This window comes from Chlorocebus sabaeus, chromosome 20 (genome assembly GCF_047675955.1).
Source record: "Chlorocebus sabaeus isolate Y175 chromosome 20, mChlSab1.0.hap1, whole genome shotgun sequence".
NCBI classification, from domain to species: Eukaryota; Metazoa; Chordata; class Mammalia; order Primates; family Cercopithecidae; genus Chlorocebus; species Chlorocebus sabaeus.
In genome coordinates, this window is record NC_132923.1 from 51,289,881 (window position 1) to 51,303,279 (window position 13,399).

The 13,399-nt window shown below is 46.7% G+C and overlaps 2 protein-coding genes across 13 annotated transcripts in view; one reads left to right on the forward strand and one right to left on the reverse strand.

Annotated features, from left to right (window-relative positions):
• Positions 1-6,822: 6,822 nt before the first annotated feature.
• On the reverse strand, positions 6,823-9,780 carry CCN1 (cellular communication network factor 1). The gene is made up of 5 exons (XM_007978100.3): positions 9,486-9,780; positions 8,953-9,166; positions 8,246-8,602; positions 7,904-8,112; positions 6,823-7,788 (listed from the first exon to the last, which is right to left on the reverse strand). Exons 1-5 carry the CDS (start codon positions 9,546-9,548, stop codon positions 7,486-7,488), a joined length of 1,146 nt encoding a protein of 381 aa, XP_007976291.1. The 5' UTR covers positions 9,549-9,780; the 3' UTR covers positions 6,823-7,485.
• A 2,158-nt stretch (positions 9,781-11,938) lies between these two features.
• The window catches only part of DDAH1 (dimethylarginine dimethylaminohydrolase 1), a 243,397-nt gene continuing 241,936 nt past the window's right edge, over positions 11,939-13,399 (forward strand). For 8 of the 12 annotated variants that reach the window (XM_073007148.1, XM_073007151.1, XM_038002384.2 and 5 more), the window contains exon 1: positions 11,970-12,430. Coding sequence is in view for 1 of the 12 variants with exons in the window: in XM_007978094.3 (XP_007976285.1) it covers positions 12,413-12,430 (18 nt within the window). In the remaining 11 variants the exon portion in view is untranslated. Of the gene's footprint in view, positions 12,431-13,399 lie in introns of all 12 variants that reach the window. The other 4 variants (XM_073007149.1, XM_073007150.1, XM_007978094.3 and 1 more) reach the window with 2 other exon arrangements.

Sequence of the window (13,399 nt, forward strand, 5' to 3'; positions counted from 1 at the left end):
CTACAGTTCCACATGGCTGGGGAGGCCTCAATCATGGTGGAAGGTGAAAGTCATGTCTCACATGGTGGCAGACAAGAGAAGAGAGTTTGTGCAAGGACACTCCCATTTTTAAAACCATCAGATCTCATGAGACTTACTCACTATCACAAGAACAACATAGGAAAGACCCACCCCCCTGATTCAATTAACTCCCACCAAGTCCCTCCCACAACACGTGGGAATTATGGGAGCTACAAGATGAGATTTGGGTGGGGACACAGACCCAAACCATATCACATATATTCAAACTCACTAATTCTTTTTCTGCTTGATCAATTCTGCTATTAAGAGACTCTGACACATTCTTTAGTATGCCAATTGCATTTTTCAACTCCAGAATTTCTGCTTGATTCTTTTTAATTATTTCAATCTCTTTGCTAAATTTACCTAATAGAATTCTGAATTTCTTCTTTGTGTTATTTTGAATTTCCTCAAAACAGCTATTTTGAATTTTCTGTCTGAAAGGTCACATATCTCTGTTTCTCCAGCATTGGTCCCTGGTGACTTATTTAGTTTGTTTGATGAGGTCATATTTTCCTGGATGGTCTTGATGCTTGTGGATGTTCAGCTGTGTCTGAGCATTGAAGAGTTGGGTATTTGTTGTACTCTTCACAGTCTATGCTTGTTTGCACCTATCCTTCTTGGGAAGGCTTTCCAGGTATTCAAAAGGACTTGGGTGTTGTGATCTAAGCCATATCTGTATTAGGGGGCACCCCAAACCCAAGAATGCTGTGGTTCTTGCAGACTCATAGAGGTGCCACTTTGTTGGTCTTGGATAAGATCCAGATAATTCTCTGGGTTACTAGGGAGAGACTTTTGTTATCTTCCCTTACTTTCTCCCAAACAAATGGAGTTTCTCTCTGTGTGTGCTGAGCCACCTGGGGCTGGGGGTTAGGGTGACACAAACACCCCTGCAGCCACCACCTCTGGAGCTGTGCCAGGTCAGACTTGAAGACAGCACAGCACTGGGTCGCACGCAAGGCCCCCTGTAACCACTACCTAGTACCATCTGTGTCAAAGCCCTAGGGTTCCACAATCAGCAGGTGGTGAAGCAGCCAGGTTTGTGTCCTTCCCTTCAGGGAAGCAAGTTCCCCCAGGCCCTGGGAAGGTTCAGAGATGCCACCCAGGATCTAGGGACTAGAGTCAACAACCTTAGAAGTCTATCTAGTGCTTTATACTACTGTGCCTAAGCTAGCACTCAAACCATGAGACACAGTCCTTCTCACTCTTCCATCCCCTTTTCAGAGGAAGAGGAGTCTCAGAGGAAGAGGAGCCTCACTCTGTAGTCACCACCACCACAGACCCAAGAGGAGTACTGCCAGGCTACCACTGATATTCTTCTCAGGTGTAAGGGCTCTTCAGTCAGTGAGTGGTGAATGGTGCCAGACCTGGGATTCACCTTTCAGGCCATTGGGCTCTCCTCTGGCTCAGGGCAGGTCCAGAAATGCCATTCAAGAGCCAAGACCTGGAATTGGGGCCCCAAGACCCCTCTTGGTGTTATACTCCACTGTGGCTGAGCTGGTACCTGTGATGCAGTACAAGGTCCCCTTTGCCTTTTTGTCTGCTTTTCTCAAGCAGAAGGAGTCTCTCATCATAGTCACAATAGCTGGTAATGTGCTGAGTCACACCTAAAGTCATCACATCTCAAAGTCTCACCCAAGGCCCACAGCATACTATCTGAGTATCACTGCTGGTTATTCAGGTATCACTGCTGGTAATTCAGGGCCCAAGGGGTCTTTAGTCAGTGGGTGACAGGTCTTGCCAGTTCTGAGTCCTTACCTTGAAGGTAGCAGGTTCCCTTCTGGCCCAACATGTGTCTAGAAATGTGGTTGGCAAGCTAGAACTTGGAATGGGGGCTTCACAACTCTGACCTGTGCCCTATCCCACTGTGACTGAGCTGGTATCCAAGATGCAAACAAAGTCCTCCTTATTCTTCCCTCTCTTCTCCTCAACTGGGAGGAAGAGGTCTCTTTTGGAGCCACAAGCTGTGCTGCCTGGGTTTGGGGGAAGGGTGATGCAAGCTCTCCCTTAGCTGCCCCAACTAGTATCTCAGTAAGTCACATGCCCTTAAAATCCACCTGCTCTGAGCCTAATCCTTACAGCTGAGACTGCCTTTTAAGTTTATTTACATCCCCAAGGCACTTCTGCCCATGGTGGTAAGGCTTGCCAGAACTCAAGCTCTGACCATTGGGATGGGTGATTCTCCTCTGGCTAGGACTGGTCTGAATGCTCCCTCCATGGGTGGGCATCTCTGCTGTGACAGGGCAGCACTGCATTCCAGGCAGTCTCCCAGTTGCTGCACTCTCCCTCTTCCAAGAGCACAGATTCTCTGCACCATGTGGCTGCTGCCAGGGAATGGGGGAGGGGTGGTGGCAGTGATTCAAGACTGTCTTTCCTACCCTCTTCAGTGCCTTTTTCAATGATATGAAGTTAGAAGATGGTGAAGCAACCAGCTTTGTGTCCTTCCCTTCAGGGCAGCAAGTTCCCCCAGGCCCTGGGAAGGTCCAGAGATGCCACTCAGGATCTAGGGACTAGAGTCAACAACCTTAGAAGTCTATCTGGTGCTTTATACTACTGTGCCTAAGCTAGCACAGGGTGCTAGTGCTCACCCTGAGCGCTCACCTGAATCCTGATTCTTGTAAAGGTTCTTTTTGTGTAGATAGTTGTTAAATTTGGTGTTCCTGCAGGGGGGATGATTGTCGGGGATTTTTATTCCACCTTTTTGCTCTGCCCCTTAAAAAACTTCTTGGTGTAAGGAACTATTAATAATTTAGACTGGGTGGTGAGGAAAGATTGCTAAGAAGGTAGCATTTGTGCTGAGATCTACATGCCAAGAAGAAGCCTAGGTCAGGGGAAGGGGCATTTGAGGCAGAGGAACGCTAGTGCCAAGGCCCTGCAGGGGAACTTGCTTGACTTCTTCAAATAAGAAGAAAAGGCAAGTGGAAGTATAGTGAATGAGGGTGAATGGTAAGAAGTAGGCAGGGTCCAGGACCTAGGTGCCAAGTAAGAAGCTAAATCTCTACTTTGACATCAGTGGGACACCATTGGAGCCTTTAAGCCAAGGATCCACATAGTCTGATTTACATTTTTAAAGGGTAAGTTTAAAAATGTAAAAGGGCAAGAATGGAAACCAATGATATTTTGGTTATCTGTTGCTATGTAATGAACAAACCCAAAACTTATTTCTTTAAAATCGCCATATTAGTTTGCCCACTATTTTGTGGGTCAGGAACTATGGGAAGGACTTAGCTGGGCAGCTCATCTCTGGTTCACAAGACGTCAGCTGGGGTGACTGAGACTGGAGGATTCACTTCCAGGATGGTTTCTTCATGGACAGGTGTAATGCCGAAGTGCTCCTGGTCCTTTCTCTTTCTCCACATGGCAACTCATTCTCTAAGGCCTATCCATGTGGCTTCCGCTTCTCACAGTCTGCTGGTCTCAGAGTAGTTGTACTTCTTACATGGAAACTCATTTCTTAGAGAAAGGATGGAGAAACTCCTAGCCAGTACTGCACATGGAACTGGTAACACATTGCGTTGCTTCCTCCACATTCACAGGTCAAAGTAGTCAAAGAGCTCACCCAGATCCAAGAGGGTGGAGAAATAGACCCCACCTATTAATGGGGGAGCAACAGCATCACATTGCAGAAGGGCCATGGGGTGGGAGATATTGTTGCAGCCAACTTTGGAAAATACAATGTGCTATAAATGAGGAGGCCATTCTGGTAATTTAGGCAAGAGATGATGGTGGCCTCATCTAGAGGTTTGCTCTGGAGATGAGAAAGGGGTAGATTCAGAATATATGGAAACAACAAAGCAGTAACAAATGCATCTGAGTATTTGTTAATTATAGTTTATAAGATTACATGGATGAATATTGCCCACCACCCATGAAGTAAGTCACAGATATCTATTTGTAGGACAAATGGATCAGTCATGTTTCAGAATATGCTTTGGTTTAAAGCATCAGTTGTTTAGGGCAGGGAGTTATTGAGGCCTGGATACAGCTATACAGTGAGGCTAAAGTATGGACCTGTAGACTCTGAGATCCAGGGATTGCTGAGTCCTGTAACCAAGTGTGATTTAGAAAGTAAAGGGAGGTCTAGCAACAGTACATTTTCAAAGGCTTCACGGAAACAAATGCATTTGATGATAGAAAGGCTTGAGCAGTTTTCAGTTCACACATTTGGTTACTTGAGGAGACAAAGTTTTTAAGGTATGAGAGCCAGTGTACTGAAGTGGGTATATGAGAAGGGGTTTTTGGTGTTACAAAAATGCTGAAAGCTATTTTCCTACTTTAACATGAGGGAGTGAAACAGAAACTTGCCCAGAGTCACCTAGTGAATTCATGGCAGAGCTGGTGCTAAAAGACACGATTCCCTGGGATTCTTTCCACTGTATCACCTGCCATTCTGCCCAGAGCATAGCTTTGCTCTATACTGTGGTCATACTGAACCACTACTATTGCTCAACTGACTTTCAGATAGTGCCAGAAGGCTGCAAGAAGAGGTTGTGGACAAACCAAACCTGTTCCCTCTGTTGGAAAACATAACTCTAAAATATGCTTCGCTAATTTTGACTCAGTTGCATCTCTTTGTGGAGCAGACAACACATATGTTCATATGAAAAAATAGTCATAATGAGACTACTTGCTGTGCTGCTAAATGTCCCAGAGAGTATTTCTTAAAATTCATGGAATGCCTAAGATTCTGAGATCACTCTTTCAGTTCTAAAATCTCTACCAAAAACAGCTCAAGACCACCAGGATCTTTTGGATTGAAAAGCAAGAACAACCCAAAGTCTTTACTGTGCATGGGAAGGTACATGTATATTATAATGAATATTTCTATATGTAACCTCTATTTCATATATGCAGATGTATAATTTTTGGTTTGTTTTCTCAATATTTAAAGTGGGCAGAGCTCCATTCTGGATGTAGGTAAAACTTACATGTTCTAAATATCATAATTTTATTCTCCACTACTTTGAATTTCTTCAGTTTTTTTCTATAGTTAAACAAAAGACATAATTTGCTTGTATTCATCTTCGTTATTAATTGAACACACCTATTGTAAATGGAATTGGCACTTTCAATCACCCTCATTGTATTTACTAGGATGAGATTAATAACCCAAAGATTCAGTGTTTTCCCATACTAGGTTCTGTTTCACATTTGCGCTTATTTGGACAAATAGTACTTCCCTGCACACTGAAAGGATCTATAAAATATTGCTCCTTGATCTCTGCATAAGAAGCGATTTGTTGGACTCCAGTGTTGGAGGGCAATACTTCAGGGTTGATGCTTGGGAATGTGTAAATCTTGCCTATGGATTTAGATGTCTGTTCAACAAGATTGCATCACAAAAACCTCACACCTTTATTATGTTTCACATGTTACATTGCACTGACAAGTTTAACTGCATCCACGACTGGGCCAGGTGGTGTTTAAATTCTCAAATACTTTAACATTTGAATGCCTCAGGCAAGAAAAACTGACTATTCAGAAGGCACAAGCTGTAATATTTCAGGCAAGTCAAAATCAGAAGTTAAGGCTTTTGGCCATAGATTTTACTAGTGCATTCATATTAACCTTTATGCATTTCCATAAGGCTTAAAAACCATTGCTTAGGCAGTATTTGTCTGTGGGTCTTCATTAAAGTAATGATATTATTTAATCTACTTGGAAAAATCCCTTCAGGATCCCAGTTGTCCCCCTCCATTCCTTTTAAAAGCACTTTCTCTTCTGCCTAAAAATTCAAGTACTCTCTTAACTAAGTGAGGACTGAAACATTTCACTATGGATTTGAACAGGAGCCAACACTGATGATGAAAAGAAAACTTCTCCCTGTAAAAGGTTTATTGTCAGTACTTTCTAAAGATGAAGATGCTTCTAAAACAGGCTACCAACATTTTCACCAACCTTGACACAACCTTCTCAACCTCTCCTAGACCTATGATTTGGGTCCCTTTCTTTCAGGAATGCTGTGGACCTTTGACCTTCTGAATAGCCAACTCTACATAACTGCTCCCTCCCCCATCAATATAACTTATATTATAAAAAGGAAAGGGGGATGGGGTAGCTTGGTCCTCACGCTATTGGAAAAGTACTTGAAATTCCTTGCATTCCTTTGCATTTAACAGCATGTTTACCTAATCACCGGCTTATTAGGATTAACACAAGTCATGCTTCAAGCTCATTTAGTGAAAACAAACTGACTCCTATAGACTCAGATTTTTCCTGGTAACAGTCAAGGGTAAATTTCTAAGTAGTTCTCCTGATTTTTAGGAACGTTATTGGGAAAATATAAAGTTACAAACAAGCGAGTCTTTAGAATACATTAATTATATTCAATCTTGCCCGTGGATCTGGATGTGGGCTGCCTGAGTTATGGACTACCCCTTTTCATTAAAGGGTTTCTCTACTAAAGTGACATGCCCACTAACCTGGTGATTAAAATAATAAATTATTATAGCCATCGCGCAGAGTGATGGAGACCCTTAGGCTTTACATTCTGATGAAAATACAGCGCTGTTTTCTTAAATTACAAATGTAGCTTCAGAGTCCTTCTTGTGCTTCATACAAGGTCATGTTCAATACATGTTTTTTAAACATTATATGCAAATACTTTACTGAAGATATAAAAGCAATCGTTATCTTATTTTAATAGCTTAATTCACTGCTGTATCCCAATAAGTCCTGTTTGAATAATTGAGTACTTCAGCTAGGTTGTTCCCAGTGACTTTGGAGCACCTCTAAAAATACTGAATGGCATACACTCAGATATTAGGTAAATATTTCTTTATTAAATGGTTAATTTCATAAATAAAATCTTTTCACTGAATATAAAATTAAACTCATTTACAAATTATTCCAGTATTACATTTCCCCTCCCTCCCAAAAGCTACATTTTGATAAATAAAAACATTCAGTCTTAAAACACCTGATTTCTGTTTGCAGTTTAGAGTGCAGATAGCTGCCTCTCACAGACACTCATGGAGTGTCCCCCTTCAGGAAGGGATGGAATGCCCTCCCATTTACTTTTGTCAAAGGACGAATAAAAGCTTTAAACTGTCCAACTAATCTTATTATCTCTTTTACGACTGTAGAACCCCAAAAGGAAAAAAGCCTAGAGAAAATATGCTTAGCAAATAATTTACAAACAGAAAACAGAAAGTCATCAACACCACAAGCTCCAAAATGAAGCAGTAACATGTGCTCCAATACTATGAAGCAAAGTATTCTCCAATCGTGGCTGCATTAGTGTCCATCTGCACCAGCACCCTTGGCAGTTTCGAAATACCTTAATGCTCCTCAAGAATGAGCAAGGAATCCCTTCTACAATGAGTCCCATCACCCACACCGCCCCCACCCATTTTCTCCATGATTCTGATTCTGACACTCTTCTCCCTTGTTTGTCTAGGTGTGCCCTGGAAACCCAGGTAGCATTTAGTCCCTAAATTTGTGAATGTCATTGAACAGCCTGTAGAAGGGAAATGCTGCTTCATTGGCATGCGGGCAGTTGTAGTTGCATTTGCAGGACTGGATCATCATGACGTTCTTGGAAAATGTCTCCCCATCTTCGCAGCGGAACCGCATCTTCACAGTCCTGGTCAGCTGGGGCGTGCAGCATCGGCCGTCCACGCAGGAACCGCAGTACTTCGGCCGGTATTTCTTCACACTCGAACATCCAGCGTAAGTAAACCTAACTGATTCGGGGGATTTCTTGGTCTTGCTGCATTTCTTGCCCTTCTGTAAGAGCCAGGAGAGAAGAAAAGTTAGGGGTGATATTTCTCTTTCTTCAAAAAGAGATTCACAACCCACCCCCCTGCCAGGCAACAGTCTACACATCCCTGAAGGAACTTACTTTCAGGCTGCTGTACACTGGCTGTCCACAAGGCCGCACCTCACAAATCCGAGTTTCTTTCACAAGGCGGCACTCGGGGTTGTCATTGGTAACTCGTGTGGAGATACCAGTTCCACAGGTCTTTGAGCACTGGGACCATGAAGTTGTTTGAACAATACATTTCTGGCCATGTAAAGGGTTGTATAGGATGCGAGGCTCCATTCCAAAAACTAGAGAGAGAAATAAGAGGGAAGACTTCTCAGAGGCATACCCACACAAACAGGCTCAAGTACTCATTTCTACAAAGCTTCAGACCAAAAATGCATCTCAGTACAGTGTCTGAAGGGCTCAGACTCCACTTACCAGGGAGCCGCTTCAGTGAGCTGCCTTTTCCAACTGCAATCAATTCATTGTTTCTCGTCAACTCCACCTCGGAGGCATCGAATCCCAGCTCCTTGCCAAGGAGGCCGTCCTGGTCGTCCATGGGGTCCTTGACACTATCCTCGTCACAGACCCACTCCTCGCAGCACTGCCCGGTAACTTTGACCAGCCGGGGGTTGGGACAGCCCAAGTTGGGGAGAGACAGTTCTTGGGGACACAGAGGAATGCAGCCCACGGCGCCATCAATACATGTGCACTGATGTTTACAGTTGGGCTGGAAACTTTCCCCGTTTTGGTAGATTCTGGAGTTATATTCACAGGGTCTGCCCTCTGACTGAGCTGCAAAGATCACCAAAAGAGAAAGGTAGAAGGGGATAAAGTTAAGATTACAAACCACGGCCTGAAACTCATACATATTTTCTGCTGTTAAATTCAATTTATGGTAAAGTTCCCTACAATTCCCCGGAGACTCTAGACCAGAACAATAAGTTAGTCAGGAATCACTTTTCCGTATGCGCTTTCGTTGGGCCCAGACACACTGAATTGCATTCCAGACTGCTGAAATCATGTGCCTTTCTGCCAAGCTACCAACAACAAAGCATCACCATACATGGTCTCAAAATTACTAAACTTCTGGACTATGGGGACTAGTATTTTTTTTTAAAGGGGCCAAACCACAAGCATCTTACCTCTGCAGATCCCCTTCAGAGCGGTGGAGCTGGCGCCGAAGTTGCATTCCAGCCCCTTGGTGTGGTCGCAGGGCTGCGTTTTGCTGCAGTCCTCGTTGAGCTGCTTGGCGCAGACCTTACAGCAGCCGCAGCCATCCCGGACCAGCCCAACTCCCGGCGCGCACTTGGGCGCCTCCAGGGGGCAGTGGCAGGCGGCGGGGCAGGTGGAGAGTGCCTGGAAGGGGGAGAAGAAACGCGTGAAACTCGGCGCGGTGCGCAAGAGGGGCGCCGCGGCTGCTGCAGGGGAGGACGGAGGTCTCCGACCCTCTCGACAGGGAGCCTCTGACTTCGTCCAGCCGGGCCACAGCGGGAGGCTGCTCCCACCAAGAGGTCCCGACAAGTCTTTGGGGGGAGGAGGAGAGTGCTTAAAGAAACGGCTACCCGCAAACGACCGCGAACTTTTTATTTTGTTTTCCTGCTGTGGGCAATCTGGGACCAGGAAAAGGGACTGACAGCGGACGGGGAATCGGTGGCAAAAGGAGAGTCCAACTCACCAGTCTGGTCAGGTGGAGAAGGGTGACGGCGAAGGCGAGCGCCCTGGCGATGCGGGAGCTCATTGTGGCGCGCAGGAGTAGCCCGGGGCGAGCGCGGCAACGAAGACGCCAACAAGCTGGTGCGCAGCTGCCAGGCCGTACGCAGCGGGGTCGGGGTGGCGGCGCGGTGGACCCGGTGGGCAGGGAGGCGAGGGCTGGGCGGCGGGCGGGCGTCTTTCGCTCGAGGTCCCGGCGGAGAAGACGCGGAGGGCGCGGACGCTGCTCAGGGGCGCTCTCTCTCGCGGTCTGCCCAGGCGCCCCGGAGCCCGCCTTTTATATGGGCCGGCGGAGGCGCCGCGTGTTGCAGTGACGTCGGCTCTGTCTGCGCGTTCCAGAATTCTCAAACATCTCAGGAATGCTGGTTGGCGCGGGCTGCTGCCAAGCGCCTCCCCTGGCTCCATTGCACCTTTGTGTGTGTGTGTGTGTGTGTGTGTCCCGTCAAGAAAACAGTTCGTTTTTTTCACCTTAAATTACTTCTGTTAGGAAGGGTTCTTCGGGGTGTGATGGTGGTGATGGTGGTTGGAGGGTCGCGAGGGGAGAGGGGGTCCAGTTCAGAACTTTGCCTGGACTGGGTGGGTGGGAGGACCTGAGAGGGAGGAACAAAAGTCGTTTTGTTTGGTGATGCGAGTTGACCGGGCACGGAAACCCTCACCCGGGAAGGCGGTGAGCTGTTTGCTTGTTTACAGCGAAGGTGAGAGACAAGTTATCTGTTGAAAGAGTAGAACGTGGAAGAGGAGTGTGTCTCCGAGCCAGTAATATTTGTGGATTTCAAAGAGGCGTGTTCAGAACAAGTCCCAAAGCTTTGGCATGATGTTTATTAGCAAAATTCAGTGAATTGCAAATTAATACCCAGAGTGGCATTTATGAATGAAAAGGCGAGGGGGGTGCGGGGGGGAAACTTCCCCATCGTCTGGCAAATTCCCAGGCAGAGGTCTCCCCCACTCCTCCAGCCCTCCCCTTTTTTGGATATGTTGTACTTGTTTGTTTTTGGAGGTTCCCACTTTAGTTCCAGCCCACTGCCTGGGTTGGAAGTCCGAGAGGAAACGAACGCGGGGAGTTCTCCGGGAGGCTGACTTATACTTCCTCACGGATACAGGAGACTGGGTAAGCCCTGCCCGCCTGCTTCCGCGGGCAGGAGGCTATGCTAATCAAGCAGCCAGCCAGAAGTGCAGGGGACCACCGTGGAGTGCCTTGGCCTGAAATCATCACCTGCAAAGACCGCAAGGCCAAACCAGATTCCAGTACCATTATGCCCTATGAATCTCTGGGAAAAGCAGATTCCTTCAAGCTGGACGTTTTGTGGGGTTTTTCACTCCTTTCCTAGGGACCACTGGAAGCCTCCCATTTTAAATGAATTGCAATGCCTTTCTCTCCAAGTACAGAAAAGAGATTTAGGATGTAATATTTTGTAGTAAAAATGTCAGCAGATTTTAAGATCCTGTTCTACCTGCAATACACTCAGTAGAAGACCCCACCACAAGACAATTTACTTGAACATCACCAATACCGTTAGTGTGATTGATAAACTTTCCCTGCAGGTTTCAAAAACTTTTTGCATAATTTTAATAAAAATGATGTTAGACTCATATGCTCTAGGATAACTACTTATCCTTTTTAATGTTTAGGGCTGTTCAGACTTCATAATTTAGCAGTCTTGTTTAAAAAGGCCCTTAGTGCTAATGCTAACTTTCCTGATAAGCACAATGAGAAGCTGTCAGGATGAAAACACACTCCAGTGAAGAGAGCCCTTGCAGGAAGGAGTTCAGTTTCATTCATTCCAAAGTGCCCTTTCATAAATGGAAGCAGCATTTGCTAGAGGGAGTGGGATTTCTAAAACTCTGATGAAGGATTAGGGTTGGAAGACTTTTCAAGACAATGGATTGTCAGGTGTTATGCAAATACAGTGAGGAAAGTCTGGGCCCAACATGTACACAGGTTAATACATCAATTATTATTTACAAAACATTGTTTTTTCTGCCTTATCATTTCATTATTGTTTTCTTCTTAATGAAGTGATTGCGGGACGGGAGGGGGAAGGAGGGGTGTAGCCACAGTACGTGTTGAACAGAGGGAGATGGTAGAGAGAGAATGGAGAGGAGGGTTCCTGGCTTCTGTTGTGGCGTCTTTTCTATTTGACTTCATGGTTGTAAGTATTTCCAGATGGTGAATCAGACACCAGACGTAACAATATTTCCATATTTGGGTATAGCAGTAGCCTGCGTTTTTAACATTTTTCTGCCTCTGTTATCCAACCACAAAGCATTCTTGACAGCTTCAAATGTTGTTAAATATAGATTTAACTTCTCTTCCCAGAGCAGGAAATTCTTTGGAATTCCTTGTTTTTCACGCAATCTATCATGATTTAAAATAAAAGCACAGTGGATCATCCAACTGGCCGTATATACCTTAATTGGAGGTTGGGGATGGGGGACGGCAGAGATCCAGTCTGCCGCACTGCGTTCAAACACAAGCCATTCCAGAGATTCCTTTAAAGTCACATTAAAATTTTCTAACAAGGGTGTGTGGGTTTGTTTCTGGACTTCAACTGGGGAATCTTGAGGATGAGTTTGCCCCAGAGGAGAAATTTAGAGAACCTTACCGTCAGCTGCCCATTTAAAGCAGGGGGTGTGTTGTGCGATGGGGGTGGGAGGTTGGAGCAACAGGGCCAGGAGGTGTGGGAGCGGGAGACACTAGAGTACCCTATGTGCACAGTCTCTCCATATACCATGTGCTGGTGCGCCTGCTAGTAATCGACGACATTAGGCAAGAGAAACAGCGGCTCCTCAAGTCCTGCCCAAAGACCGTCCAGAAACCCAAGCCTCCGGTCGCCTTCTCGCCGCCTCCGCTGGGAGTTGCAGATCAGTTCAAGTTGACGGACAGGAGGCGAAATGTGCAAATGTTTATGGGTAAGTGTTGCTTCGGGTGCTAATTCTGTATGGCTCTTTTGCTACTTTCTCCTTCACCCTCCCCATACGGGTGCCCCAGGAGGAAATAAACGGGCTACTTTGTTTCCTTGGGTTGCAATCCACGGAGAACGGGCTGCTTGTCTTCTGCAGCTCCTGGCTTCGGGCTGAGCGATGGGGACGTCTCTCACCCGCTGTTGCCAGGGAATTTTAGGTTACCTAATGAAGGGCTCACTGTCTGGCGGCAACCGAGAATAATAACGGTAAATCTGGCGACTCCGGTTTCCTAGCCCTAGGAAGGCTCTCAGACTAGAGTGCATCAGAGTCACCTGGAGGGCTAGTTAATGGTTCCTGGGTCCTACCCCAGAGTAGTTACATTTCTAACAAGTCCCGAGGTGATGGTGATGATGCTGGTCCGGAGATTACACCCTGAGAACCACTGCCCTGGACGACCGGAGTGCCTGTAGTAGGGGTGTGTGTGTGTGTCTTCAGAGATACTCGCCTGCACACCCAATCTCACAACTTCACTCTTCATAGCCACCTTAATGAATAGAACTTATGGTGTCTGCAAAAGACCAGGTTTAAAGTGGCGCCCCCGTACCATCACATTTCTCTCCTCCACCCTTTCCCCGCCCCCATCCCCTTGGCATGATAGCCAGGAGCTCCCCAGGAAGCTAGGATCCTGGTGGCGGCCGCAGGAACTGGGTGGCCGACGCGCGGAGAGGGCGGTCGGCTCCGGAACCCCTGCGAAGGGAGCGGACAGGGTCCGCACGGCGGGAGGGCGCCGGACCCGAGGCATCCGGACGCGCCTGCCCGGCTGCTACCGCCGCCCCCTGCCGGCCACCCCGCCCGCGCGCCCACAGTCACAGCGGTTGCCAGGACTCGAGGTTTCCGGCGGCGCGCGGCGCAGGACGCTTCCAACCCCGGCCCATATTTGGTGAAAGTCTTTCAAGACTCCGTCATCCAGCTTTG